The sequence below is a fragment of the Salvelinus fontinalis genome, unplaced genomic scaffold, assembly GCF_029448725.1.
Source record: "Salvelinus fontinalis isolate EN_2023a unplaced genomic scaffold, ASM2944872v1 scaffold_0213, whole genome shotgun sequence".
Classification (NCBI taxonomy): domain Eukaryota; kingdom Metazoa; phylum Chordata; class Actinopteri; order Salmoniformes; family Salmonidae; genus Salvelinus; species Salvelinus fontinalis.
Window position 1 is genome coordinate 231,257 of NW_026600422.1, and position 27,918 is coordinate 259,174.

The window sequence follows — 27,918 nt, forward strand, 5'->3', positions numbered from 1 at the left end:
ATAGATCCTCTCTGTCTCTGTCTCTCTGTAGATCGCCCAGCTAGATGATGTTAAGATCCGTATCAGTGCTCTGAGGTCAGTCATCGACCTGCTGCTGCTCTACGGCTTCGCAATGCTGGCTGAACGCCCCGCCCCCGCGACAGCACAGCCCTCCCATTCGCCAGCCAACCAGGAAGACCAGGAGAAGGGGGAGGAGCCGGAGGAGGGGAGCAGCACCGCTCAGTCCATCCTGATGATGCTGTCTGACTTCCTGGACAGCGAGGTGTGTGTGTGTGTGTTAGAAAGTGTGTGTGTGTGTTAGAAAGTGTGTGTGTGTGTGTGTGTGTTAGAAAGTGTGTGTGTGTGTGTGTTAGAAAGTGTGTGTGTGTTAGAAAGTGTGTGTGTTAGAAAGTGTGTGTGTTAGAAAGTGTGTGTGTGTGTTTATGATTCGGTGTGTGTGTGTGTGTTTATGATTCGGTGTGTGTGTGTTTATAATTCGGTGTGTGTGTGTTTATGATTCGGTGTGTGTGTGTGTTTATGATTCGGTGTGTGTGTGTGTGTTTATGATTCGGTGTGTGTGTGTGTGTTTATGATTCGGTGTGTGTGTGTGTGTGTGTGTGTGTTTATGATTCGGTGTGTGTGTGTGTGTGTGTTTATGATTCGGTGTGTGTGTGTGTGTGTGTGTTTATGATTCGGTGTGTGTGTGTGTGTGTGTGTTTATGATTCGGTGTGTGTGTGTGTGTGTGTGTTTATGATTCGGTGTGTGTGTGTGTGTGTGTGTTTATGATTCGGTGTGTGTGTGTGTGTGTGTGTTTATGATTCGGTGTGTGTGTGTGTGTGTGTGTGTTTATGATTCGGTGTGTGTGTGTGTGTGTGTTTATGATTCGGTGTGTGTGTGTGTGTGTGTTTATGATTCGGTGTGTGTGTGTGTTTATGATTCGGTGTGTGTGTGTGCAGGTGTCTGAGCTGCGTACCGAGACAGCGGAGGGTCTGGCCAAGCTGATGTATTCCGGGCGGATCTCCAGCGCCAAGCTCCTCTCCCGATTGGTGTTGCTATGGTACAACCCCGTCACCGAGGACGACACCAGACTACGCCACTGCCTTGGCGTGTTCTTCCAGCTGTACGCCCGGGAGAGCAGGTACAACACACCCTTGGATACACTGTGGAAATACTCTGACCCCTAGATACACTGTGGATACACTCTGACCCCTAGATACACTGTGGAAATACTCTGACCCCTAGATACACTGTGGATATACTCTGACCCCTAGATACACTGTGGATATACTCTGACCCCTAGATACACTGTGGATATACTCTGACCCCTAGATACACTGTGGATATACTCTGACCCCTAGATACACTGTGGATATACTCTGACCCCTAGATACACTGTGGATATACTCTGACCCCTAGATACACTGTGGATATACTCTGACCCCTAGATACACTGTGGATATACTCTGACCCCTAGATACACTGTGGATATACTCTGACCCCTAGATACACTGTGGATATACTCTGACCCCTAGATACACTGTGGATATACTCTGACCCCTAGATACACTGTGGATATACTCTGACCCCTAGATACACTGTGGATATACTCTGACCCCTAGATACACTGTGGATATACTCTGACCCCTAGATACACTGTGGATATACTCTGACCCCTAGATATACTCTGACCCCTAGATACACTCTGACCCCTAGATACACTGTGGATATACTCTGACCCCTAGATACACTGTGGATATACTCTGACCCCTAGATATACTCTGACCCCTAGATACACTCTGACCCCTAGATACACTGTGGATATACTCTGACCCCTAGATACACTGTGGATACACTCTGACCCCTAGATACACTGTGGATATACTCTGACCCCTAGATACACTGTGGATACACTCTGACCCCTAGATGTACTCTGACCCCTAGATACACTGTGGATATACTCTGACCCCTAGATACACTGTGGATATACTCTGACCCCTAGATATACTCTGACCCCTAGATACACTGTGGATATACTCTGACCCCTAGACACACTCTGACCCCTAGATATACTCTGACCCCTAGATACACTGTGGATATACTCTGACCCCTAGATGTACTCTGACCCCTAGATACACTGTGGATATACTCTGACCCCTAGATACACTGTGGATATACTCTGACCCCTAGATGTACTCTGACCCCTAGATACACTGTGGATATACTCTGACCCCTAGATACACTGTGGATATACTCTGACCCCTAGATACACTGTGGATATACTCTGACCCCTAGATACACTGTGGATACACTCTGACCCCTAGATACACTGTGGATATACTCTGACCCCTAGATATACTCTGACCCCTAGATACACTGTGGATACACTCTGACCCCTAGATACACTGTGGATACACTCTGACCCCTAGATACACTGTGGATACACTCTGACCCCTAGATACACTGTGGATATACTCTGACCCCTAGATATACTCTGACCCCTAGATACACTGTGGATATACTCTGACCCCTAGACACACTCTGACCCCTAGATACACTGTGGATATACTCTGACCCCTAGATACACTGTGGATATACACTGACCCCTAGATACACTGTGGATATACTCTGACCCCTAGATATACTCTGACCCCTAGATACACTGTGGATATACTCTGACCCCTAGATACACTGTGGATATACACTGACCCCTAGATACACTGTGGATATACACTGACCCCTAGATACACTCTGACCCCTAGATACACTGTGGAAATACTCTGACCCCTAGATACACTGTGGAAATACTCTGACCCCTAGATGTACTCTGACCCCTAGATATACTCTGACCCCTAGATACACTGTGGATATTCTCTGACCCCTAGATACACTGCGGATATACTCTGACCCCTAGATACACTGTGGAAATACTCTGACCCCTAGATATACTCTGACCCCTAGATACACTGTGGATATACTCTGACCCCTAGATACACTGTGGATATACTCTGACCCCTAGATACACTGTGGATATACTCTGACCCCTAGATACACTGTGGATATACTCTGACCCCTAGATACACTGTGGATATACTCTGACCCCTAGATACACTGTGGATACACTCTGACCCCTAGATACACTGTGGAAATACTCTGACCCCTAGATACACTGTGGATATACTCTGACCCCTAGATACACTGTGGAAATACTCTGACCCCTAGATACACTGTGGAAATACTCTGACCCCTAGATACACTGTGGATATACTCTGACCCCTAGATACACTGTGGAAATACTCTGACCCCTAGATACACTGTGGATATACTCTGACCCCTAGATATACTCTGACCCCTAGATACACTGTGGAAATACTCTGACCCCTAGATATACTCTGACCCCTAGATATACTCTGACCCCTAGATATACTCTGACCCCTAGATATACTCTGACCCCTAGATACACTGTGGAAATACTCTGACCCCTAGATACACTGTGGATATACTCTGACCCCTAGATATACTCTGACCCCTAGATATAGTCTGACCCCTAGATATACTCTGACCCCTAGATATACTCTGACCCCTAGATACACTGTGGATATACTCTGACCCCTAGATACACTGTGGATATACTCTGACCCCTAGATACACTGTGGATATACTCTGACCCCTAGATACACTGTGGATATACTCTGACCCCTAGATACACTCTGACCCCTAGATACACTGTGGATACACTCTGACCCCTAGACACACTCTGACCCCTAGATACACTGTGGATATACTCTGACCCCTAGATACACTGTGGATATACTCTGACCCCTAGATACACTGTGGATATACTCTGACCCCTAGATATACTCTGACCCCTAGATACACTGTGGATATACTCTGACCCCTAGATACACTGTGGATATACTCTGACCCCTAGATACACTGTGGAAATACTCTGACCCCTAGATACACTCTGACCCCTAGATACACTGTGGATATACTCTGACCCCTAGATACACTGTGGATATACTCTGACCCCTAGATACACTGTGGAAATACTCTGACCCCTAGATACACTGTGGATATACTCTGACCCCTAGATACACTGTGGATATACTCTGACCCCTAGATACACTGTGGAAATACTCTGACCCCTAGATACACTGTGGATATACTCTGACCCCTAGATATACTCTGACCCCTAGATACACTGTGGAAATACTCTGACCCCTAGATACACTGTGGATATACTCTGACCCCTAGATATACTCTGACCCCTAGATATACTCTGACCCCTAGATATACTCTGACCCCTAGATATACTCTGACCCCTAGATATACTCTGACCCCTAGATATACTCTGACCCGTAGATACACTGTGGAAATACTCTGACCCCTAGATACACTGTGGATATACTCTGACCCCTAGATATACTCTGACCCCTAGATACACTGTGGATATACTCTGACCCCTAGATACACTGTGGATATACTCTGACCCCTAGATACACTGTGGAAATACTCTGACCCCTAGATACACTGTGGATATTCTCTGACCCCTAGATACACTGTGGATATACTCTGACCCCTAGATACACTGTGGAAATACTCTGACCCCTAGATACACTGTGGATATACTCTGACCCCTAGATATACTCTGACCCCTAGATACACTGTGGAAATACTCTGACCCCTAGATACACTGTGGATATACTCTGACCCCTAGATATACTCTGACCCCTAGATACACTGTGGATATACTCTGACCCCTAGATATACTCTGACCCCTAGATATACTCTGACCCCTAGATATACTCTGACCCCTAGATATACTCTGACCCCTAGATACACTGTGGATATACTCTGACCCCTAGATACACTGTGGATATACTCTGACCCCTAGATACACTGTGGATATACTCTGACCCCTAGATACACTGTGGATATACTCTGACCCCTAGATACACTCTGACCCCTAGATACACTGTGGATATACTCTGACCCCTAGATATACTCTGACCCCTAGATATACTCTGACCCCTAGATATACTCTGACCCCTAGATATACTCTGACCCCTAGATACACTGTGGATATACTCTGACCCCTAGATACACTGTGGATATACTCTGACCCCTAGATACACTGTGGATATACTCTGACCCCTAGATACACTGTGGATATACTCTGACCCCTAGATACACTCTGACCCCTAGATACACTGTGGAAATACTCTGACCCCTAGATACACTGTGGATATACTCTGACCCCTAGATACACTGTGGATATACTCTGACCCCTAGATACACTCTGACCCCTAGATACACTGTGGATATACTCTGACCCCTAGACACACTCTGACCCCTAGACACACTCTGACCCCTAGATACACTGTGGATATACTCTGACCCCTAGATACACTGTGGATATACTCTGACCCCTAGATACACTGTGGATATACTCTGACCCCTAGATACACTCTGACCCCTAGATACACTGTGGATATACTCTGACCCCTAGATACACTGTGGATATACTCTGACCCCTAGATACACTGTGGATACACTCTGACCCCTAGATACACTGTGGATACACTCTGACCCCTAGATACACTGTGGATATACCCTTAGACAGCCTGGAGGTGTGTTGGGTTATTGCCCTGTTGAAAAACAAAGGATAGTCACATTAAGAGCAAACCAGAAGTCTGCCTTGACTTCTAAATATATCATTGACAGTGTCACAAGCAAAGCACCACCCACACCATCACACCACCTCCTCCTCCATGCTTCGCGGTGGGAACCACACATGCAGAGATCATTTGTTCACTTACTCTGCGTCTTACAAAAATCTCAGATTTGGACTCATTTCCACCGGTCTAATGTCCATTGCTCGTGTTTCTTGGCCCAATCAAGTCTCTTCTTCTTATTGGTGTCCTTTAGTAGTGGTTTGTTTGCAGCAATTCAACCATAAAGGCCTGATTCACGCAGTCTCCTCTGAACAGTTGATGTTGAGATGTGTCTGTTACTTGAACTCTGTGAAGCATTTATTTGGGCTGCAATCTGAGGCTGGTAACTCTCATGAACTTATCCTCAGCAGTAAAGGTAACTCTGGGACTTCCATTCCTGAGGCGGTCCTCATGAGAACCAGTTTCATCATAGCGCTTGATGGTTTTTGCGACTGCACTTGAAGAAACTTTAAAAGTTCTTGACATTTTCCGGATTGACTGACCTTCATGTGTTAAAGTAATGATGGACTGTCGTTTCTCTCTGCTTATTTGAGCTGTTCTTGCCATAATATTGGTATTTTACCAAATAGGGCCATCTTCTGTATACCACCCCTACTTTGTCAAATCACAACTGATTGGCTCAAATGCATTAAGAAGGAAAGAAATTCCACAAATTAACTTTTTAACAAGGCACGCCTGTTAATTGAAATGCATTCCAGGTGACTACCTCATGAAGCTGGTTGAGAGAATGCCAAGAATGTGCAAAGATGTCATCAAGGCAAAGAGTGGCTACTTTAAAGAATCTCAAATATAAAATATATTTTGATTTGGTTAACACTGTTTTGGTTACTATATGAATCCATATTTACTTGTTTACTGACTGTGTTCAGGGCCCACCAGGAGTGTGTATACTGACTGTGTGTTCAGGGCCCACCAGGAGTGTGTTTACTGACTGGGTGTGTGTTCAGGGCCCACCAGGAGTGTGTTTACTGACTGTGTGTGTGTTCAGGGCCCACCAGGAGTGTGTTTGCTGACTGTGTGTGTTCAGGGCCCACCAGGAGTGTGTTTACTGACTGTGTGTGTGTTCAGGGTCCACCAGCAGTGTGTTTACTGACTGGGTGTGTGTTCAGGGCCCACCAGGAGTGTGTTTACTGACTGTTTGTGTTCAGGGCCCACCAGGAGTGTGTATACTGACTGTGTGTGTGTTCAGGGCCCACCAGGAGTGTGTTTACTGACTGTGTGTGTGTTCAGGGCCCACCAGGAGTGTGTTTGCTGACTGTTTGTGTTCAGGGCCCACCAGGAGTGTGTTTACTGACTGTGTGTGTGTTCAGGGCCCACCAGGAGTGTGTTTACTGACTGTGTGTGTGTTCAGGGCCCACCAGGAGTGTGTATACTGACTGTGTGTTCAGGGTCCACCAGCAGTGTGTTTACTGACTGTGTGTGTGTTCAGGGTCCACCAGGAGTGTGTATACTGACTGTTTGTGTTCAGGGCCCACCAGGAGTGTGTTTACTGACTGTGTGTTCAGGGCCCACCAGGAGTGTGTATACTGACTGTGTGTGTGTTCAGGGCCCACCAGGAGTGTGTTTACTGACTGTGTGTGTGTTCAGGGCCCACCAGGAGTGTGTTTACTGACTGTGTGTGTGTTCAGGGCCCACCAGGAGTGTGTATACTGACTGTTTGTGTTCAGGGCCCACCAGGAGTGTGTTTACTGACTGTTTGTGTTTACGGTCCACCAGGAGTGTGTTTACTGACTGTGTGTGTGTTCAGGGCCCACCAGGAGTGTGTTTACGGTCCACCAGGAGTGTGTTTACTGACTGTGTGTGTGTTCAGGGCCCACCAGGAGTGTGTATACTGACTGTGTGTGTGTTCAGGGACCACCAGGAGTGTGTTTACGGTCCACCAGGAGTGTGTTTACTGACTGTTTGTGTTCAGGGTCCACCAGGAGTGTGTATACTGACTGACTGGTGTGTGTGTGTGTGTGTGTTCAGGGCCCACCAGGAGTGTGTTTACTGACTGTGTGTGTGTGTGTGTGTGTGTGTGTGTGTGTGTGTGTTCAGGGCCCACCAGGAGTGTGTTTACTGACTGTGTGTGTGTTCAGGGCCCACCAGGAGTGTGTTTACTGACTGTGTGTGTGTGTGTGTTCAGGGCCCACCATGAGTGTGTTTACTGACTGTGTGTGTGTGTGTTCAGGGCCCACCAGGAGTGTGTTTACTGACTGTGTGTGTGTGTGTTCAGGGCCCACCAGGAGTGTGTTTACTGACTGTGTGTGTGTGTGTGTTCAGGGCCCACCAGGAGTGTGTGGAGGAGTGTTTCCTGCCCACCCTCCAGACCCTGCTGAATGCTCCGGCTACGTCTCCGCTGGCCGAGGTGGACGTCACTAACGTAGCAGAACTGCTCGTCGAGCTGACCCGGCCCAGCTCTCTCATAAAGCCTGGAGACCCACAGGTTTAATATCACCTCATTATAACATCTATACAGTAGTGATGGGGCCCAGCTCTCTCATAAAGCCTGGAGACCCACAGGTTTAATATCACCTCATTATAACATCTATACAGTAGTGATGGGGCCCAGCTCTCTCATAAAGCCTGGAGACCCACAGGTTTAGTATAACCTCATTATAACATCTATACAGTAGTGATGGGGCCCAGCTCTCTCATAAAGCCTGGAGACCCACAGGTTTAGTATCACCTCATTATAACATCTATACAGTAGTGATGGGGCCCAGCTCTCTCATAAAGCCTGGAGACCCACAGGTTTAGTATCACCTCATTATAACATCTATACAGTAGTGATGGGGCCCAGCCATTATAACCTAACCATTATAACCTAACCATTATAACCTAACCATTATAACCTAACCATTATAACCATCATAACCTAGCCATCATAACCTAACCATTATAACCTAACCATCATAACCTAACCATCATAACCTAACCATTATAACCTAACCATTATAACCTAACCATTATAACCTAACCATTATAACCATTATAACCTAACCATTATAACCATTATAACCTAACCATTATAACCTAACCATTATAACCTAACCATCATAACCTAACCATCATAACCTAACCATTATAACCTAACCATTATAACCTAACCATTATAACCTAACCATTATAACCATTATAACCTAACCATTATAACCATTATAACCTAACCATCATAACCTAACCATTATAACCTAACCATTATAACCATTATAACATAACCATTATAACCTAACCATCATAACCATTATAACCTAACCATCATAACCATTATAACCTAACCATTATAACCTAACCATTATAACCTAACCATTATAACCTAACCATTATAACCTAACCATTATAACCTAACCATTATAACCTAACCATTATAACCTAACCATTATAACCTAACCATTATAACCTAACCATTATAACCTAACCATTATAACCTAACCATTATAACCATTATAACCTAACCATTATAACCATTATAACCTAACCATTATAACCTAACCATCATAACCATTATAACCTAACCATTATAACCTAACCATTATAACCTAACCATTATAACCATTATAACCTAACCATTATAACCTAACCATTATAACCTAACCATTATAACCTAACCATCATAACCATTATAACCTAACCATTATAACCTAACCATTATAACCTAACCATTATAACCTAACCATTATAACCTAACCATTATAACCTAACCATTATAACCTAACCATTATAACCTAACCATTATAACCATTATAACCTAACCATTATAACCTAACCATTATAACCATTATAACCTAACCATTATAACCTAACCATTATAACCTAACCATTATAACCTAACCATTATAACCTAACCATTATAACCTAACCATCATAACCATTATAACCTAACCATTATAACCATCATAACCATTATAACCTAACCATTATAACCTAACCATTATAACCTAACCATTATAACCTAACCATTATAACCTAACCATTATAACCTAACCATTATAACCATCATAACCTAACCATCATAACCTAACCATTATAACCATTATAACCTAACCATTATAACCATTATAACCTAACCATTATAACCTAACCATTATAACCTAACCATTATAACCATTATAACCTAACCATTATAACCATTATAACCTAACCATTATAACCATTATAACCTAACCATTATAACCTAACCATTATAACCATTATAACCTAACCATTATAACCTAACCATTATAACCATTATAACCTAACCATTATAACCTAACCATTATAACCTAACCATTATAACCTAACCATTATAACCATTATAACCTAACCATTATAACCTAACCATTATAACCATTATAACCTAACCATTATAACCTAACCATTATAACCTAACCATTATAACCATTATAACCTAACCATTATAACCTAACCATTATAACCATCATAACATAACCATTATAACCTAACCATTATAACCATCATAACCTAACCATTATAACCATCATAACCTAACCATTATAACCATTATAACCTAACCATTATAACCTAGCCATTATAACCTGACCATTATAACCTAACCATTATAACCTGACCATTATAACCTAACCATTATAACCTAACCATTATAACCTAACCATTATAACCTAACCATTATAACCTAACCATTATAACCTAACCATCATAACCTAACCACTATAACCTAACCACTATAACCTAACCACTATAACCTAACCATTATAACCTAACCATCATAACCTAACCACTATAACCTAACCACTATAACCTAACCATTATAACCATTATAACCTAACCACTATAACCTAACCATTATAACCATTATAACCTAACCATTATAACCTAACCATTATAACCTAACCATTATAACCATTATAACCTAACCATTATAACCTAACCATTATAACCTAACCACTATAACCTAACCATTATAACCTAACCATTATAACCATTATAACCTAACCATTATAACCTAACCATTATAACCATTATAACCTAACCATTATAACCATTATAACCTAACCATTATAACCTAACCATTATAACCATCATAACCTAACCATTATAACCTAACCATTATAACCATTATAACCTAACCATTATAACCATTATAACCTAACCACTATAACCTAACCATTATAACCATTATAACCTAACCATTATAACCTAACCATTATAACCATTATAACCTAACCATTATAACCATTATAACCTAACCATTATAACCTAACCATTATAACCTAACCACTATAACCTAACCATTATAACCTAACCATTATAACCTAACCATTATAACCTAACCATTATAACCTAACCATTATAACCTAACCATTATAACCATTATAACCTAACCATTATAACCTAACCATTATAACCTGACCATTATAACCTGACCATTATAACCTAACCATTATAACCTGACCATTATAACCTAACCATTATAACCTAACCATTATAACCATTATAACCATTATAACCTAACCATTATAACCTAACCATCATAACCTAACCACTATAACCTAACCACTATAACCTAACCACTATAACCTAACCATTATAACCATTATAACCATTATAACCTAACCATTATAACCTAAACATTATAACCTAACCATTATAACCTAACCATTATAACCTAACCATTATAACCTAACCATTATAACCTAACCATTATAACCTAACCATTATAACCATCATAACCTAACCATTATAACCTAACCATTATAACCATTATAACCTAACCATTATAACCTAACCATTATAACCATCATAACATAACCATTATAACCTAACCAATATAACCATCATAACCTAACCATTATAACCATCATAACCTAACCATTATAACCATCATAACCTAACCATTATAACCTAACCATTATAACCATTATAACCTAACCATTATAACCTAGCCATTATAACCTGACCATTATAACCTGACCATTATAACCTAACCATTATAACCTGACCATTATAACCTAACCATTATAACCTAACCATTATAACCTAACCATTATAACCTAACCATTATAACCTAACCATTATAACCATTATAACCTAACCATTATAACCTAACCATTATAACCTAACCATCATAACCTAACCACTATAACCTAACCACTATAACCTAACCACTATAACCTAACCATCATAACCTAACCACTATAACCTAACCACTATAACCTAACCACTATAACCTAACCACTATAACCTAACCATTATAACCATTATAACCTAACCACTATAACCTAACCATTATAACCATTATAACCTAACCATTATAACCTAACCATTATAACCATCATAACATAACCATTATAACCTAACCAATATAACCATCATAACCTAACCATTATAACCATCATAACCTAACCATTATAACCATCATAACCTAACCATTATAACCTAACCATTATAACCATTATAACCTAACCATTATAACCTAGCCATTATAACCTGACCATTATAACCTGACCATTATAACCTAACCATTATAACCTAACCATTATAACCTAACCATTATAACCTAACCATTATAACCTAACCATTATAACCATTATAACCTAACCATTATAACCTAACCATCATAACCTAACCACTATAACCTAACCACTATAACCTAACCACTATAACCTAACCATCATAACCTAACCACTATAACCTAACCACTATAACCTAACCACTATAACCTAACCACTATAACCTAACCATTATAACCATTATAACCTAACCACTATAACCTAACCATTATAACCATTATAACCTAACCACTATAACCTAACCATTATAACCATTATAACCTAACCATTATAACCTAACCATTATAACCTAACCATTATAACCTAACCATTATAACCATCATAACATAACCATTATAACCTAACCATTATAACCATCATAACCTAACCATTATAACCATCATAACCTAACCATTATAACCATCATAACCTAACCATTATAACCTAACCATTATAACCATTATAACCTAACCATTATAACCTAGCCATTATAACCTGACCATTATAACCTAACCATTATAACCTGACCATTATAACCTAACCATTATAACCTGACCATTATAACCTGACCATTATAACCTAACCATTATAACCTGACCATTATAACCTAACCATTATAACCTAACCATTATAACCTAACCATTATAACCTAACCATTATAACCATTATAACCATTATAACCATTATAACCATTATAACCTAACCATTATAACCTAACCATTATAACCTAACCATCATAACCTAACCACTATAACCTAACCACTATAACCTAACCACTATAACCTAACCATTATAACCTAACCATTATAACCATTATAACCTAACCACTATAACCTAACCATTATAACCATTATAACCTAACCATTATAACCTAACCATTATAACCATTATAACCTAACCATTATAACCATTATAACCATTATAACCTAACCATTATAACCTAACCATTATAACCTAACCACTATAACCTAACCATTATAACCTAACCATTATAACCTAACCATTATAACCATTATAACCTAACCATTATAACCATTATAACCTAACCATTATAACCTAACCATTATAACCTAACCATTATAACCATTATAACCTAACCATTATAACCATTATAACCTAACCATTATAACCTAACCATTATAACCTAACCATTATAACCTAACCATTATAACCTAACCATTATAACCATCATAACCTAACCATTATAACCTAACCATTATAACCATTATAACCTAACCATTATAACCATTATAACCTAACCACTATAACCTAACCATTATAACCTAACCATTATAACCTAACCATTATAACCTAACCATTATAACCTAACCATTATAACCATTATAACCTAACCATTATAACCATTATAACCTAACCATTATAACCTAACCATTATAACCTAACCATTATAACCTAACCATTATAACCTAACCACTATAACCTAACCATTATAACCTAACCATTATAACCTAACCATTATAACCATTATAACCTAACCATTATAACCTAACCATTATAACCATTATAACCTAACCATTATAACCATTATAACCTAACCATTATAACCTAACCATTATAACCTAACCATTATAACCATTATAACCTAACCATTATAACCTAACCATTATAACCTAACCATTATAACCTAACCATTATAACCTAACCACTATAACCTAACCATTATAACCTAACCATTATAACCTAACCATTATAACCATTATAACCTAACCATTATAACCTAACCATTATAACCATTATAACCTAACCATTATAACCTAACCATTATAACCTAACCATTATAACCTAACCATTATAACCTAACCATTATAACCTAACCATTATAACCATCATAACCTAACCATTATAACCTAACCATTATAACCATTATAACCTAACCATTATAACCTAACCATTATAACCATCATAACATAACCATTATAACCTAACCAATATAACCATCATAACCTAACCATTATAACCATCATAACCTAACCATTATAACCATCATAACCTAACCATTATAACCTAACCATTATAACCATTATAACCTAACCATTATAACCTAGCCATTATAACCTGACCATTATAACCTGACCATTATAACCTAACCATTATAACCTGACCATTATAACCTAACCATTATAACCTAACCATTATAACCTAACCATTATAACCTAACCATTATAACCTAACCATTATAACCATTATAACCTAACCATTATAACCTAACCATTATAACCTAACCATTATAACCTAACCATCATAACCTAACCACTATAACCTAACCACTATAACCTAACCACTATAACCTAACCATCATAACCTAACCACTATAACCTAACCACTATAACCTAACCACTATAACCTAACCACTATAACCTAACCATTATAACCATTATAACCTAACCACTATAACCTAACCATTATAACCATTATAACCTAACCATTATAACCTAACCATTATAACCATTATAACCTAACCACTATAACCTAACCATTATAACCATTATAACCTAACCACTATAACCTAACCATTATAACCATTATAACCTAACCATTATAACCTAACCATTATAACCTAACCATTATAACCTAACCATTATAACCATCATAACATAACCATTATAACCTAACCATTATAACCATCATAACCTAACCATTATAACCATCATAACCTAACCATTATAACCATCATAACCTAACCATTATAACCTAACCATTATAACCATTATAACCTAACCATTATAACCTAGCCATTATAACCTGACCATTATAACCTAACCATTATAACCTGACCATTATAACCTAACCATTATAACCTGACCATTATAACCTGACCATTATAACCTAACCATTATAACCTGACCATTATAACCTAACCATTATAACCTAACCATTATAACCTAACCATTATAACCTAACCATTATAACCTAACCATTATAACCATTATAACCATTATAACCATTATAACCATTATAACCTAACCATTATAACCTAACCATTATAACCTAACCATCATAACCTAACCACTATAACCTAACCACTATAACCTAACCACTATAACCTAACCATTATAACCTAACCATTATAACCATTATAACCTAACCACTATAACCTAACCATTATAACCATTATAACCTAACCATTATAACCTAACCATTATAACCATTATAACCTAACCATTATAACCATTATAACCATTATAACCTAACCATTATAACCTAACCATTATAACCTAACCACTATAACCTAACCATTATAACCTAACCATTATAACCTAACCATTATAACCATTATAACCTAACCATTATAACCATTATAACCTAACCATTATAACCTAACCATTATAACCTAACCATTATAACCATTATAACCTAACCATTATAACCATTATAACCTAACCATTATAACCTAACCATTATAACCTAACCATTATAACCTAACCATTATAACCATCATAACCTAACCATTATAACCTAACCATTATAACCATTATAACCTAACCATTATAACCATTATAACCTAACCACTATAACCTAACCATTATAACCTAACCATTATAACCTAACCATTATAACCTAACCATTATAACCTAACCATTATAACCATTATAACCTAACCATTATAACCATTATAACCTAACCATTATAACCTAACCATTATAACCTAACCATTATAACCTAACCATTATAACCTAACCACTATAACCTAACCACTATAACCTAACCATTATAACCTAACCATTATAACCTAACCATTATAACCATTATAACCTAACCATTATAACCTAACCATTATAACCATTATAACCTAACCATTATAACCATTATAACCTAACCATTATAACCTAACCATTATAACCTAACCATTATAACCATTATAACCTAACCATTATAACCTAACCATTATAACCTAACCATTATAACCTAACCATTATAACCTAACCACTATAACCTAACCATTATAACCTAACCATTATAACCTAACCATTATAACCATTATAACCTAACCATTATAACCTAACCATTATAACCATTATAACCTAACCATTATAACCATTATAACCTAACCATTATAACCTAACCATTATAACCATCATAACCTAACCATTATAACCTAACCATTATAACCATTATAACCTAACCATTATAACCTAACCATTATAACCTAACCATTATAACCTAACCATTATAACCTAACCATTATAACCTAACCATTATAACCTAGCCATTATAACCTAACCATTATAACCTAACCATTATAACCTAGCCATTATAACCATTATAACCATTATAACCTAACCATTATAACCTAACCATCATAACCTAACCACTATAACCTAACCACTATGACCTAACCACTATAACCTAACCACTATAACCTAACCATTATAACCTAACCATTATAACCTAGCCATTATAACCTAACCATTATAACCTAACCATTATAACCTAACCATTATAACCTAGCCATTATAACCATTATAACCATTATAACCTAACCATTATAACCTAACCATTATAACCTAACCATTTTAACCTAACCATTATAACCTAGCCATTATAACCTAACCATTATAACCTAACCATTATAACCTAACCATTATAACCTAGCCATTATAACCATTATAACCATTATAACCTAACCATTATAACCTAACCATTTTAACCTAACCATTATAACCTAACCATTATAACCTAACCATCATAACCTAACCACTATAACCTAACCACTATAACCTAACCACTATAACCTAACCATTATAACCTAACCACTATAACCTAACCACTATAACCTAACCATTATAACCATTATAACCTAACCACTATAACCTAACCATTATAACCATTATAACCTAACCATTATAACCTAACCATTATAACCATTATAACCTAACCATTATAACCTAACCATTATAACCTAACCATTATAACCTAACCATTATAACCTAACCATTATAACCTAACCATTATAACCTAACCACTATAACCTAACCATTATAACCTAACCATTATAACCTAACCATTATAACCATTATAACCTAGCCATTATAACCTAACCATTATAACCTAACCATTATAACCTAGCCATTATAACCTAACCATTATAACCATTATAACCTAACCATTATAGCCATTATAACCTAACCATTATAACCATTATAACCTAACCATTATAACCTGACCATTATAACCTAACCATTATAACCTAGCCATTATAACCTAACCATTATAACCTAACCATTATAACCTAACCATTATAACCTAACCATTATAACCTAACCATTATAACCATTATAACCTAACCATCATAACCTAACCATTATAACCTAACCATTATAACCTAACCATTATAACCTAGCCATTATAACCTAGCCATTATAACCTAACCATTATAACCTAACCATTATAACCTAGCCATTATAACCTAACCATTATAACCATTATAACCTAACCATTATAACCTAGCCATTATAACCTAACCATTATAACCATTATAACCTAACCATTATAACCTAGCCATTATAACCTAACCATTATAACCTAACCATTATAACCTAACCATTATAACCATTATAACCTAACCATTATAACCTAACCATTATAACCTAACCATTATAACCTAACCATTATAACCTAACCATTATAACCATTATAACCTAACCATTATAACCTAACCATTATAACCTAACCATTATAACCTAACCATTATAACCTAACCATTATAACCATTATAACCTAACCATTATAACCTAACCATTATAACCTAGCCATTATAACCATTATAACCATTATAACCTAACCATTATAACCTAACCATCATAACCTAACCACTATAACCTAACCACTATAACCTAACCACTATAACCTAACCACTATAACCTAACCACTATAACCTAACCACTATAACCTAACCATTATAACCTAACCATCATAACCTAACCACTATAACCTAACCACTATAACCTAACCACTATAACCTAACCATTATAACCATTATAACCTAACCACTATAACCTAACCACTATAACCTAACCATTATAACCTAACCATTATAACCTAACCATTATAACCTAACCACTATAACCTAACCACTATAACCTAACCATTATAACCTAACCATTATAACCATTATAACCTAACCATTATAACCTAGCCATTATAACCTAACCATTATAACCTAACCATTATAACCTAGCCATTATAACCTAACCATTATAACCATTATAACCTAACCATTATAACCTAGCCATTATAACCTAACCATTATAACCTAGCCATTATAACCTAACCATTATAACCTAACCATTATAACCTAACCATTATAACCTAACCATTATAACCTAACCATTATAACCATTATAACCTAACCATCATAACCTAACCATTATAACCATTATAACCTAACCATTATAACCTAACCATTATAACCTAACCATTATAACCTAGCCATTATAACCTAACCATTATAACCATTATAACCTAGCCATTATAACCTAACCATTATAACCATTATAACCTAACCATTATAACCTAGCCATTATAACCTAACCATTATAACCTAACCATTATAACCTAACCATTATAACCTAACCATTATAACCTAACCATTATAACCATTATAACCTAACCATTATAACCTAACCATTATAACCTAACCATTATAACCATTATAACCTAACCATTATAACCTAACCATTATAACCATTATAACCTAACCATTATAACCATTATAACATAACCATTATAACCTAACCATTATAACCTAACCATTATAACCTAACCATTATAACCTAACCATTATAACCTAACCATTATAACCTAACCATTATAACCATTATAACCTAACCATTATAACCTAGCCATTATAACCTAGCCATTATAACCTAACCATTATAACCTAACCATTATAACCTAACCATTATAACCTAACCATTATAACCTAACCATTATAACCTAACCATTATAACCTAACCATTATAACCATTATAACCTAGCCATTATAACCTAACCATTATAACCTAACCATTATAACCTAGCCATTATAACCTAGCCATTATAACCTAACCATTATAACCTAACCATTATAACCTAACCATTATAACCTAACCATTATAACCTAACCATTATAACCTAACCATCACCAAGATGACTATCAGGCCAACCTTCAATATAATCGTAATATCAACTCTGCTGCCAGCATTACTGGCCTCATCCCTCTGGAGGCTAAACGTGTGTGTGTGTGTGTGTGTGTGTGTGTGTGTGTGTGTGTAGGAGGTGTGTGTCCACGACTACCTGGCAGTGCGTGTGTGTGGTGAGATGCTGAAGGACCCGTCAGCTCCAGAAGTCCGTCTCTACTCCAAAGTACTGAGCAGTCTGGAGCTCAGTACTGACATCAACACCACAAGAGACCTGGTGACCCTGTTACAGCAAGTTACACAGGTACAGTACTGACAACAAGAGACCTGGTGACCCTGTTACAACAGGTACAGTACTGACAACAAGAGACCTGGTGACCCTGTTACAACAGGTACAGTACTGACAACAAGAGACCTGGTGACCCTGTTACAGCAGGTACAGTACTGACAAGAGACCTGGTGACCCTGTTACAACAGGTACAGTACTGACGACAAGAGACCTGGTGACCCTGTTACAGCAGGTACAGTACTGACAACAAGAGACCTGGTGACCCTGTTACAACAGGTACAGTACTGACAACAAGAGACCTGGTGACCCTGTTACAACAGGTACAGTACTGACAACAAGAGACCTGGTGACCCTGTTACAACAGGTACAGTACTGACGACAAGAGACCTGGTGACCCTGTTACAACAGGTACAGTACTGACAAGAGACCTGGTGACCCTGTTACAACAGGTACAGTACTGACAAGAGACCTGGTGACCCTGTTACAACAGGTACAGTACTGACAAGAGACCTGGTGACCCTGTTACAGCAGGTACAGTACTGACGACAAGAGACCTGGTGACCCTGTTACAACAGGTACAGTACTGACAACAAGAGACCTGGTGACCCTGTTACAACAGGTACAGTACTGACAACAAGAGACCTGGTGACCCTGTTACAACAGGTACAGTACTGACGACAAGAGACCTGGTGACCCTGTTACAACAGGTACAGTACTGACAACAAGAGACCTGGTGACCCTGTTACAACAGGTACAGTACTGACAACAAGAGACCTGGTGACCCTGTTACAACAGGTACAGTACTGACAAGAGACCTGGTGACCCTGTTACAACAGGTACAGTACTGACGACAAGAGACCTGGTGACCCTGTTACAGCAGGTACAGTACTGACAACAAGAGACCTGGTGACCCTGTTACAATAGGTACAGTACTGACAACAAGAGACCTGGTGACCCTGTTACAACAGGTACAGTACTGACAACAAGAGACCTGGTGACCCTGTTACAACAGGTACAGTACTGACAACAAGAGACCTGGTGACCCTGTTACAACAGGTACAGTACTGACAACAAGAGACCTGGTGACCCTGTTACAACAGGTACAGTACTGACAAGAGACCTGGTGACCCTGTTACAACAGGTACAGTACTGACAACAAGAGACCTGGTGACCCTGTTACAGCAGGTACAGTACTGACGACAAGAGACCTGGTGACCCTGTTACAACAGGTACAGTACTGACAACAAGAGACCTGGTGACCCTGTTACAACAGGTACAGTACTGACAACAAGAGACCTGGTGACCCTGTTACAACAGGTACAGTACTGACAACAAGAGACCTGGTGACCCTGTTACAACAGGTACAGTACTGACGACAAGAGACCTGGTGACCCTGTTACAACAGGTACAGTACTGACGACAAGAGACCTGGTGACCCTGTTACAACAGGTACAGTACTGACGACAAGAGACCTGGTGACCCTGTTACAGCAGGTACAGTACTGACGACAAGAGACCTGGTGACCCTGTTACAGCAGGTACAGTACTGACGACAAGAGACCTGGTGACCCTGTTACAACAGGTACAGTACTGACAACAAGAGACCTGGTGACCCTGTTACAGCAGGTACAGTACTGACAAGAGACCTGGTGACCCTGTTACAACAGGTACAGTACTGACGACAAGAGACCTGGTGACCCTGTTACAGCAGGTACAGTACTGACAACAAGAGACCTGGTGACCCTGTTACAACAGGTACAGTACTGACAACAAGAGACCTGGTGACCCTGTTACAACAGGTACAGTACTGACAACAAGAGACCTGGTGACCCTGTTACAACAGGTACAGTACTGACGACAAGAGACCTGGTGACCCTGTTACAACAGGTACAGTACTGACAAGAGACCTGGTGACCCTGTTACAACAGGTACAGTACTGACAAGAGACCTGGTGACCCTGTTACAACAGGTACAGTACTGACAAGAGACCTGGTGACCCTGTTACAGCAGGTACAGTACTGACGACAAGAGACCTGGTGACCCTGTTACAACAGGTACAGTACTGACAACAAGAGACCTGGTGACCCTGTTACAACAGGTACAGTACTGACAACAAGAGACCTGGTGACCCTGTTACAACAGGTACAGTACTGACGACAAGAGACCTGGTGACCCTGTTACAACAGGTACAGTACTGACAACAAGAGACCTGGTGACCCTGTTACAACAGGTACAGTACTGACAACAAGAGACCTGGTGACCCTGTTACAACAGGTACAGTACTGACAAGAGACCTGGTGACCCTGTTACAACAGGTACAGTACTGACGACAAGAGACCTGGTGACCCTGTTACAGCAGGTACAGTACTGACAACAAGAGACCTGGTGACCCTGTTACAACAGGTACAGTACTGACGACAAGAGACCTGGTGACCCTGTTACAGCAGGTACAGTACTGACAACAAGAGACCTGGTGACCCTGTTACAACAGGTACAGTACTGACAACAAGAGACCTGGTGACCCTGTTACAACAGGTACATTTCCTGATGACACCAAACTAACCCATGTCTGTGTAGGAGGTGAAGGATCGCATCGCTTTGCGTGCTGTGGAGAAGCTGATTGGACAGCTGCAGGACTCCAACAACCAACCAGATCTCAGCGCTACGAGACTACAGCCTGTAGATGTCAACGCTGAGGGTAACGGGAGAGAGGAGACTACTACTGAGGGTAAAGAGAGAGAGAGAGGAGACTACTACTGAGGGTAGAGAGAGAGGAGACTACTACTGAGGGTAGAGAGAGAGGAGACTACTACTGAGGGTAGAGAGAGAGAGGAGACTACTACTGAGGGTAGAGAGAGAGGAGACTACTACTGAGGGTAGAGAGAGAGAGGAGACTACTACTGAGGGTAGAGAGAGAGAGAGAGGAGACTACTACTGAGGGTAGAGAGAGAGAGAGAGGAGACTACTACTGAGGGTAGAGAGAGAGAGGAGACTACTACTGAGGGTAGAGAGAGAGAGAGGAGACTACTACTGAGGGTAGAGAGAGGAGACTACTACTGAGGGTAGAGAGAGGAGACTACTACTGAGGGTAGAGAGAGAGGAGACTACTACTGAGGGTAGAGAGAGAGAGGAGACTACTACTGAGGGTAGAGAGAGAGAGAGGAGACTACTACTGAGGGTAGAGAGAGGAGACTACTACTGAGGGCAGAGAGAGAGAGAGGAGACTACTACTGAGGGTAGAGAGAGAGAGAGGAGACTACTACTGAGGGTAGAGAGAGAGAGAGGAGACTACTACTGAGGGTAGAGAGAGAGAGAGAGGAGACTACTACTGAGGGTAGAGAGAGAGAGAGAGGAGACTACTACTGAGGGTAGAGAGAGAGGAGACTACTACTGAGGGTAGAGAGAGAGAGAGGAGACTACTACTGAGGGTAGAGAGAGAGAGAGGAGACTACTACTGAGGGTAGAGAGAGAGAGGAGACTACTACTGAGGGTAGAGAGAGAGAGAGGAGACTACTACTGAGGGTAGAGAGAGAGAGGAGACTACTACTGAGGGTAGAGAGAGAGAGAGAGGAGACTACTACTGAGGGTAGAGAGAGAGAGGAGACTACTACTGAGGGTAGAGAGAGAGAGAGGAGACTACTACTGAGGGTAGAGAGAGAGAGAGGAGACTACTACTGAGGGTAGAGAGAGAGAGAGGAGACTACTACTGAGGGTAGAGAGAGAGAGAGGAGACTACTACTGAGGGTAGAGAGAGAGAGAGAGGAGACTACTACTGAGGGTAGAGAGAGAGGAGACTACTACTGAGGGTAGAGAGAGAGAGAGGAGACTACTACTGAGGGTAGAGAGAGAGAGGAGACTACTACTGAGGGTAGAGAGAGAGAGAGGAGACTACTACTGAGGGTAGAGAGAGAGAGAGAGAGAGAGAGAGGAGACTACTACTGAGGGTAGAGAGAGAGAGGAGACTACTACTGAGGGTAGAGAGAGAGAGGAGACTACTACTGAGGGTAGAGAGAGAGAGGAGACTACTACTGAGGGTAGAGAGAGAGAGGAGACTACTACTGAGGGTAGAGAGAGAGAGGAGACTACTACTGAGGGTAGAGAGAGAGAGGAGACTACTACTGAGGGTAGAGAGAGAGAGAGGAGACTACTACTGAGGGTAGAGAGAGAGAGAGGAGACTACTACTGAGGGTAGAGAGAGAGAGAGGAGACTACTACTGAGGGTAGAGAGAGAGAGAGGAGACTACTACTGAGGGTAGAGAGAGAGAGAGGAGACTACTACTGAGGGTAGAGAGAGAGAGAGGAGACTACTACTGAGGGTAGAGAGAGAGAGAGAGGAGACTACTACTGAGGGTAGAGAGAGAGAGAGGAGACTACTACTGAGGGTAGAGAGAGAGAGAGGAGACTACTACTGAGGGTAGAGAGAGAGAGAGGAGACTACTACTGAGGGTAGAGAGAGAGAGAGGAGACTACTACTGAGGGTAGAGAGAGAGAGAGGAGACTACTACTGAGGGTAGAGAGAGAGAGAGGAGACTACTACTGAGGGTAGAGAGAGAGAGAGGAGACTACTACTGAGGGTAGAGAGAGAGGAGACTACTACTGAGGGTAGAGAGAGAGGAGACTACTACTGAGGGTAGAGAGAGAGGAGACTACTACTGAGGGTAGAGAGGAGACTACTACTGAGGGTAGAGAGAGAGAGGAGACTACTACTGAGGGTAGAGAGAGAGAGGAGACTACTACTGAGGGTAGAGAGAGAGGAGACTACTACTGAGGGTAGAGAGAGAGAGATGTAACTCCTAATGTCTTCATCTCTACAGAAGCTGCCAACCAGGACCTGGACCAGTCTGCCAAGAGGCCCAAGAGAGGTATTACCCCATGTTACACACCTCCTGCTAATCTCTGACAGGGTTGAGCACCACAAACAGTTGATCCTGTGTGTGTGTGTGTGTGTGTGTAGGTCAGAGGAAACCCTCCACAGCCAAAGGAGCCAAGAAGTCCAGCAGATCGGCAGAGTCCTCCGAGGAAAGGTGAGAGGAGGAGAGGGGTGTGTTGAGGAGGGGAGAGGAGAGGGGTGTGTTGAGGAGGGGAGAGGAGAGGGGTGTGTTGAGGAGGGGAGAGGAGAGGGGTGTGTTGAGGAGGGGAGAGGAGAGGGGTGTGTTGAGGAGGGGAGAGGAGAGGGGTGTGTTGAGGAGGGGAGAGGAGAGGGGTGTGTTGAGGAGGGGAGAGGAGAGGGGTGTGTTGAGGAGGGGAGAGGAGAGGGGTGTGTTGAGGAGGGGAGAGGAGAGGGGTGTGTTGAGGAGGGGAGAGGAGAGGGGTGTGTTGAGGAGGGGAGAGGAGAGGGGTGTGTTGAGGAGAGGGGTGTGTTGAGGAGGGGAGAGGAGAGGGGTGTGTTGAGGAGAGGAGAGGGGTGTGTTGAGGAGGGGAGAGGGGTGTGTTGAGGAGGGGAGAGGAGAGGGGTGTGTTGAGGGGAGGGGTGTGTTGAGGAGGGGAGGGGTGTGTTGAGGAGGGGAGAGGGGAGGGGTGTGTTGAGGAGGGGAGGGGTGTGTTGAGGAGGGGAGAGGAGAGGGGTGTGTTGAGGAGGGGAGAGGAGAGGGGTGTGTTGAGGAGGGGAGAGGGGAGGGGTGTGTTGAGGAGGGGAGAGGGGAGGGGTGTGTTGAGGAGGGGAGAGGGGAGGGGTGTGTTGAGGAGGGGAGAGGGGAGGGGTGTGTTGAGGAGGGGAGGGGTGTCTTGAGGAGGGGAGAGGGGAGGGGTGTGTTGAGGAGGAGAGAGGAGAGGGGTGTGTTGAGGAGGGGAGAGGAGAGGGGTGTGTTGAGGAGGGGAGAGGAGAGGGGTGTGTTGAGGAGGGGAGAGGAGAGGGGTGTGTTGAGGAGGGGAGAGGAGAGGGGTGTGTTGAGGGGAGGGGTGTGTTGAGGGGAGAGGAGAGGGGTGTGTTGAGGGGAGGGGTGTGTTGAGGAGGGGAGAGGAGAGGGGTGTGTTGTGGGGAGGGGTGTGTTGAGGAGGGGAGAGGGGAGGGGTGTGTTGAGGAGGGGAGGGGTGTGTTGAGGAGGGGAGGGGTGTGTTGAGGAGGGGAGAGGGGAGGGGTGTGTTGAGGAGGGGAGGGGTGTGTTGAGGAGGGGAGGGGTGTGTTGAGGAGGGGAGAGGGGAGGGGTGTGTTGAGGAGGGGAGAGGAGAGGGGTGTGTTGAGGAGGGGAGAGGGGAGGGGTGTGTTGAGGAGGGGAGAGGGGAGGGGTGTGTTGAGGAGGGGAGAGGGGAGGGGTGTGTTGAGGAGGGGTGTCTTGAGGAGGGGAGAGGGGAGGGGTGTGTTGAGGAGGAGAGAGGAGAGGGGTGTGTTGAGGAGGAGAGGGGTGTGTTGAGGAGGGGAGAGGAGAGGGGTGTGTTGAGGAGGGGAGAGAGGAGAGGGGTGTGTTGAGGAGGGGAGAGGAGAGGGGTGTGTTGAGGAGGGGAGAGGGGTGTGTTGAGGAGGGGAGAGGGGTGTGTTGAGGAGGGGAGAGGGGTGTGTTGAGGAGGGGAGAGGGGTGTGTTGAGGAGGGGAGAGGGGTGTGTTGAGGAGGGGAGAGGAGAGGGGTGTGTTGAGGAGGGGAGAGGAGAGGGGTGTGTTGAGGAGGGGAGAGGAGAGGGGTGTGTTGAGGAGGGGAGAGAGGGGTGTGTTGAGGAGAGGAGAGGGGTGTGTTGAGGAGGGGAGAGGAGAGGGGTGTGTTGAGGGGAGAGGAGAGGGGTGTGTTGAGGGGAGAGGAGAGGGGTGTGTTGAGGGGAGAGGAGAGGGGTGTGTTGAGGGGAGAGGAAGGGGTGTGTTGAGGGGAGAGGAAAGGGGTGTGTTGAGGGGAGAGGAAAGGGGTGTGTTGAGGAGAGGAGAGGGGTGTGTTGAGGAGAGGAGAGGGGTGTGTTGAGGAGAGGAGAGGGGTGTGTTGAGGAGAGGGGTGTGTTGAGGGGAGGGGTGTGTTGAGGAGAGGGGTGTGTTGAGGAGAGGAGAGGGGTGTGTTGAGGGGAGGGGTGTGTTGAGGGGAGAGGAGAGGGGTGTGTTGAGGGGAGAGGAGAGGGGTGTGTTGAGGAGAGGGGTGTGTTGAGGGGAGAGGAGAGGGGTGGTTGAGGGGAGAGGAGGGGTGTGTGAGGAGGGAGAGAGAGGGGTGTGTTGAGGAGGGGAGAGGAGAGGGGTGTGTTGAGGAGGGGAGAGGAGAGGGTGTGTTGAGGAGGGGAGAGGAGAGGGTGTGTTGAGGAGGGGAGAGGAGAGGGGTGTGTTGAGGAGGGGAGAGGAGAGGGGTGTGTTGAGGAGGGAGAGGAGAGGGGTGTGTTGGAGGAGAGGAGAGTGGTTGAGGAGGAGAGGAGAGGGTGTGTTGAGGAGGGGAGAGGAGAGGGGTGTGTTGAGGAGAGGGGTGTGTTGAGGAGGGGAGGGGTGTGTTGAGGAGGGGAGAGGGGAGGGGTGTGTTGAGGAGGGGAGAGGAGAGGGGTGTGTTGAGGAGGGGAGAGGGGTGTGTTGAGGAGGGGAGAGGGGTGTGTTGAGGAGGGGAGAGGGGTGTGTTGAGGGGAGAGGAGAGGGGTGTGTTGAGGGGAGAGGAGAGGGGTGTGTTGAGGGGAGAGGAGAGGGGTGTGTTGAGGGGAGAGGAGAGGGGTGTGTTGAGGGGAGAGGAGAGGGGTGTGTTGAGGGGAGAGGAGAGGGGTGTGTTGAGGGAGAGGAGAGGGGTGTGTTGAGGGGAGAGGAGAGGGGTGTGTTGAGGGGAGAGGAGAGGGGTGTGTTGAGGGGAGAGGAGAGGGGTGTGTTGAGGGGAGAGGAGAGGGGTGTGTTGAGGAGAGGAGAGGGGTGTGTTGAGGAGAGGAGAGGGGTGTGTTGAGGAGAGGAGAGGGGTGTGTTGAGGAGAGGAGAGGGGTGTGTTGAGGAGAGGAGAGGGGTGTGTTGAGGAGAGGGGTGTGTTGAGGAGAGGAGAGGGGTGTGTTGAGGGGAGGGGTGTGTTGAGGAGAGGAGAGGGGTGTGTTGAGGAGAGGAGAGGGGTGTGTGAGGGGAGGGGTGTGTTGAGGAGAGGAGAGGGGTGTGTTGAGGGGAGGAGAGGGGTGTGTTGAGGAGAGGAGAGGGGTGTGTTGAGGGGAGGGGTGTGTTGAGGGGAGAGGAGAGGGGTGTGTTGAGGAGGGGAGAGGGGTGTGTTGAGGAGGGGAGAGGGGTGTGTTGAGGAGAGGAGAGGGGTGTGTTGAGGAGAGGAGAGGGGTGTGTTGAGGAGGGGAGAGGAGAGGGGTGTGTTGAGGAGGGGAGAGGAGAGGGGTGTGTTGAGGAGGGGAGAGGAGAGGGGTGTGTTGAGGAG

General features: G+C 42.5%; 1 protein-coding gene and 1 long non-coding RNA gene across 5 annotated transcripts in view; both read left to right on the top strand.

The window, feature by feature from the left end:
* The window catches only part of ncapg (non-SMC condensin I complex, subunit G), an 83,726-nt gene that overhangs the window by 53,581 nt on the left and 2,227 nt on the right, over nucleotides 1-27,918 (top strand). For 3 of the 4 annotated variants that reach the window (XM_055912785.1, XM_055912784.1, XM_055912786.1), the window contains 7 exons: nucleotides 32-262; nucleotides 937-1,118; nucleotides 7,978-8,140; nucleotides 19,482-19,649; nucleotides 22,211-22,361; nucleotides 24,448-24,495; nucleotides 24,588-24,657. In XM_055912785.1, coding sequence (XP_055768760.1) covers nucleotides 32-262; nucleotides 937-1,118; nucleotides 7,978-8,140; nucleotides 19,482-19,649; nucleotides 22,211-22,361; nucleotides 24,448-24,495; nucleotides 24,588-24,657 — 1,013 coding nt within the window. The remainder of the gene's footprint in view (nucleotides 1-31; nucleotides 263-936; nucleotides 1,119-7,977; nucleotides 8,141-19,481; nucleotides 19,650-22,210; nucleotides 22,362-24,447; nucleotides 24,496-24,587; nucleotides 24,658-27,918) is intronic. The other variant, XM_055912787.1, reaches the window with a different exon arrangement.
* Nucleotides 19,656-21,249, top strand: LOC129844728 (uncharacterized). Its single transcript, XR_008757963.1, has 3 exons — nucleotides 19,656-19,998; nucleotides 20,166-21,083; nucleotides 21,172-21,249. It is a non-coding gene; the product is annotated as an uncharacterized LOC129844728 (long non-coding RNA).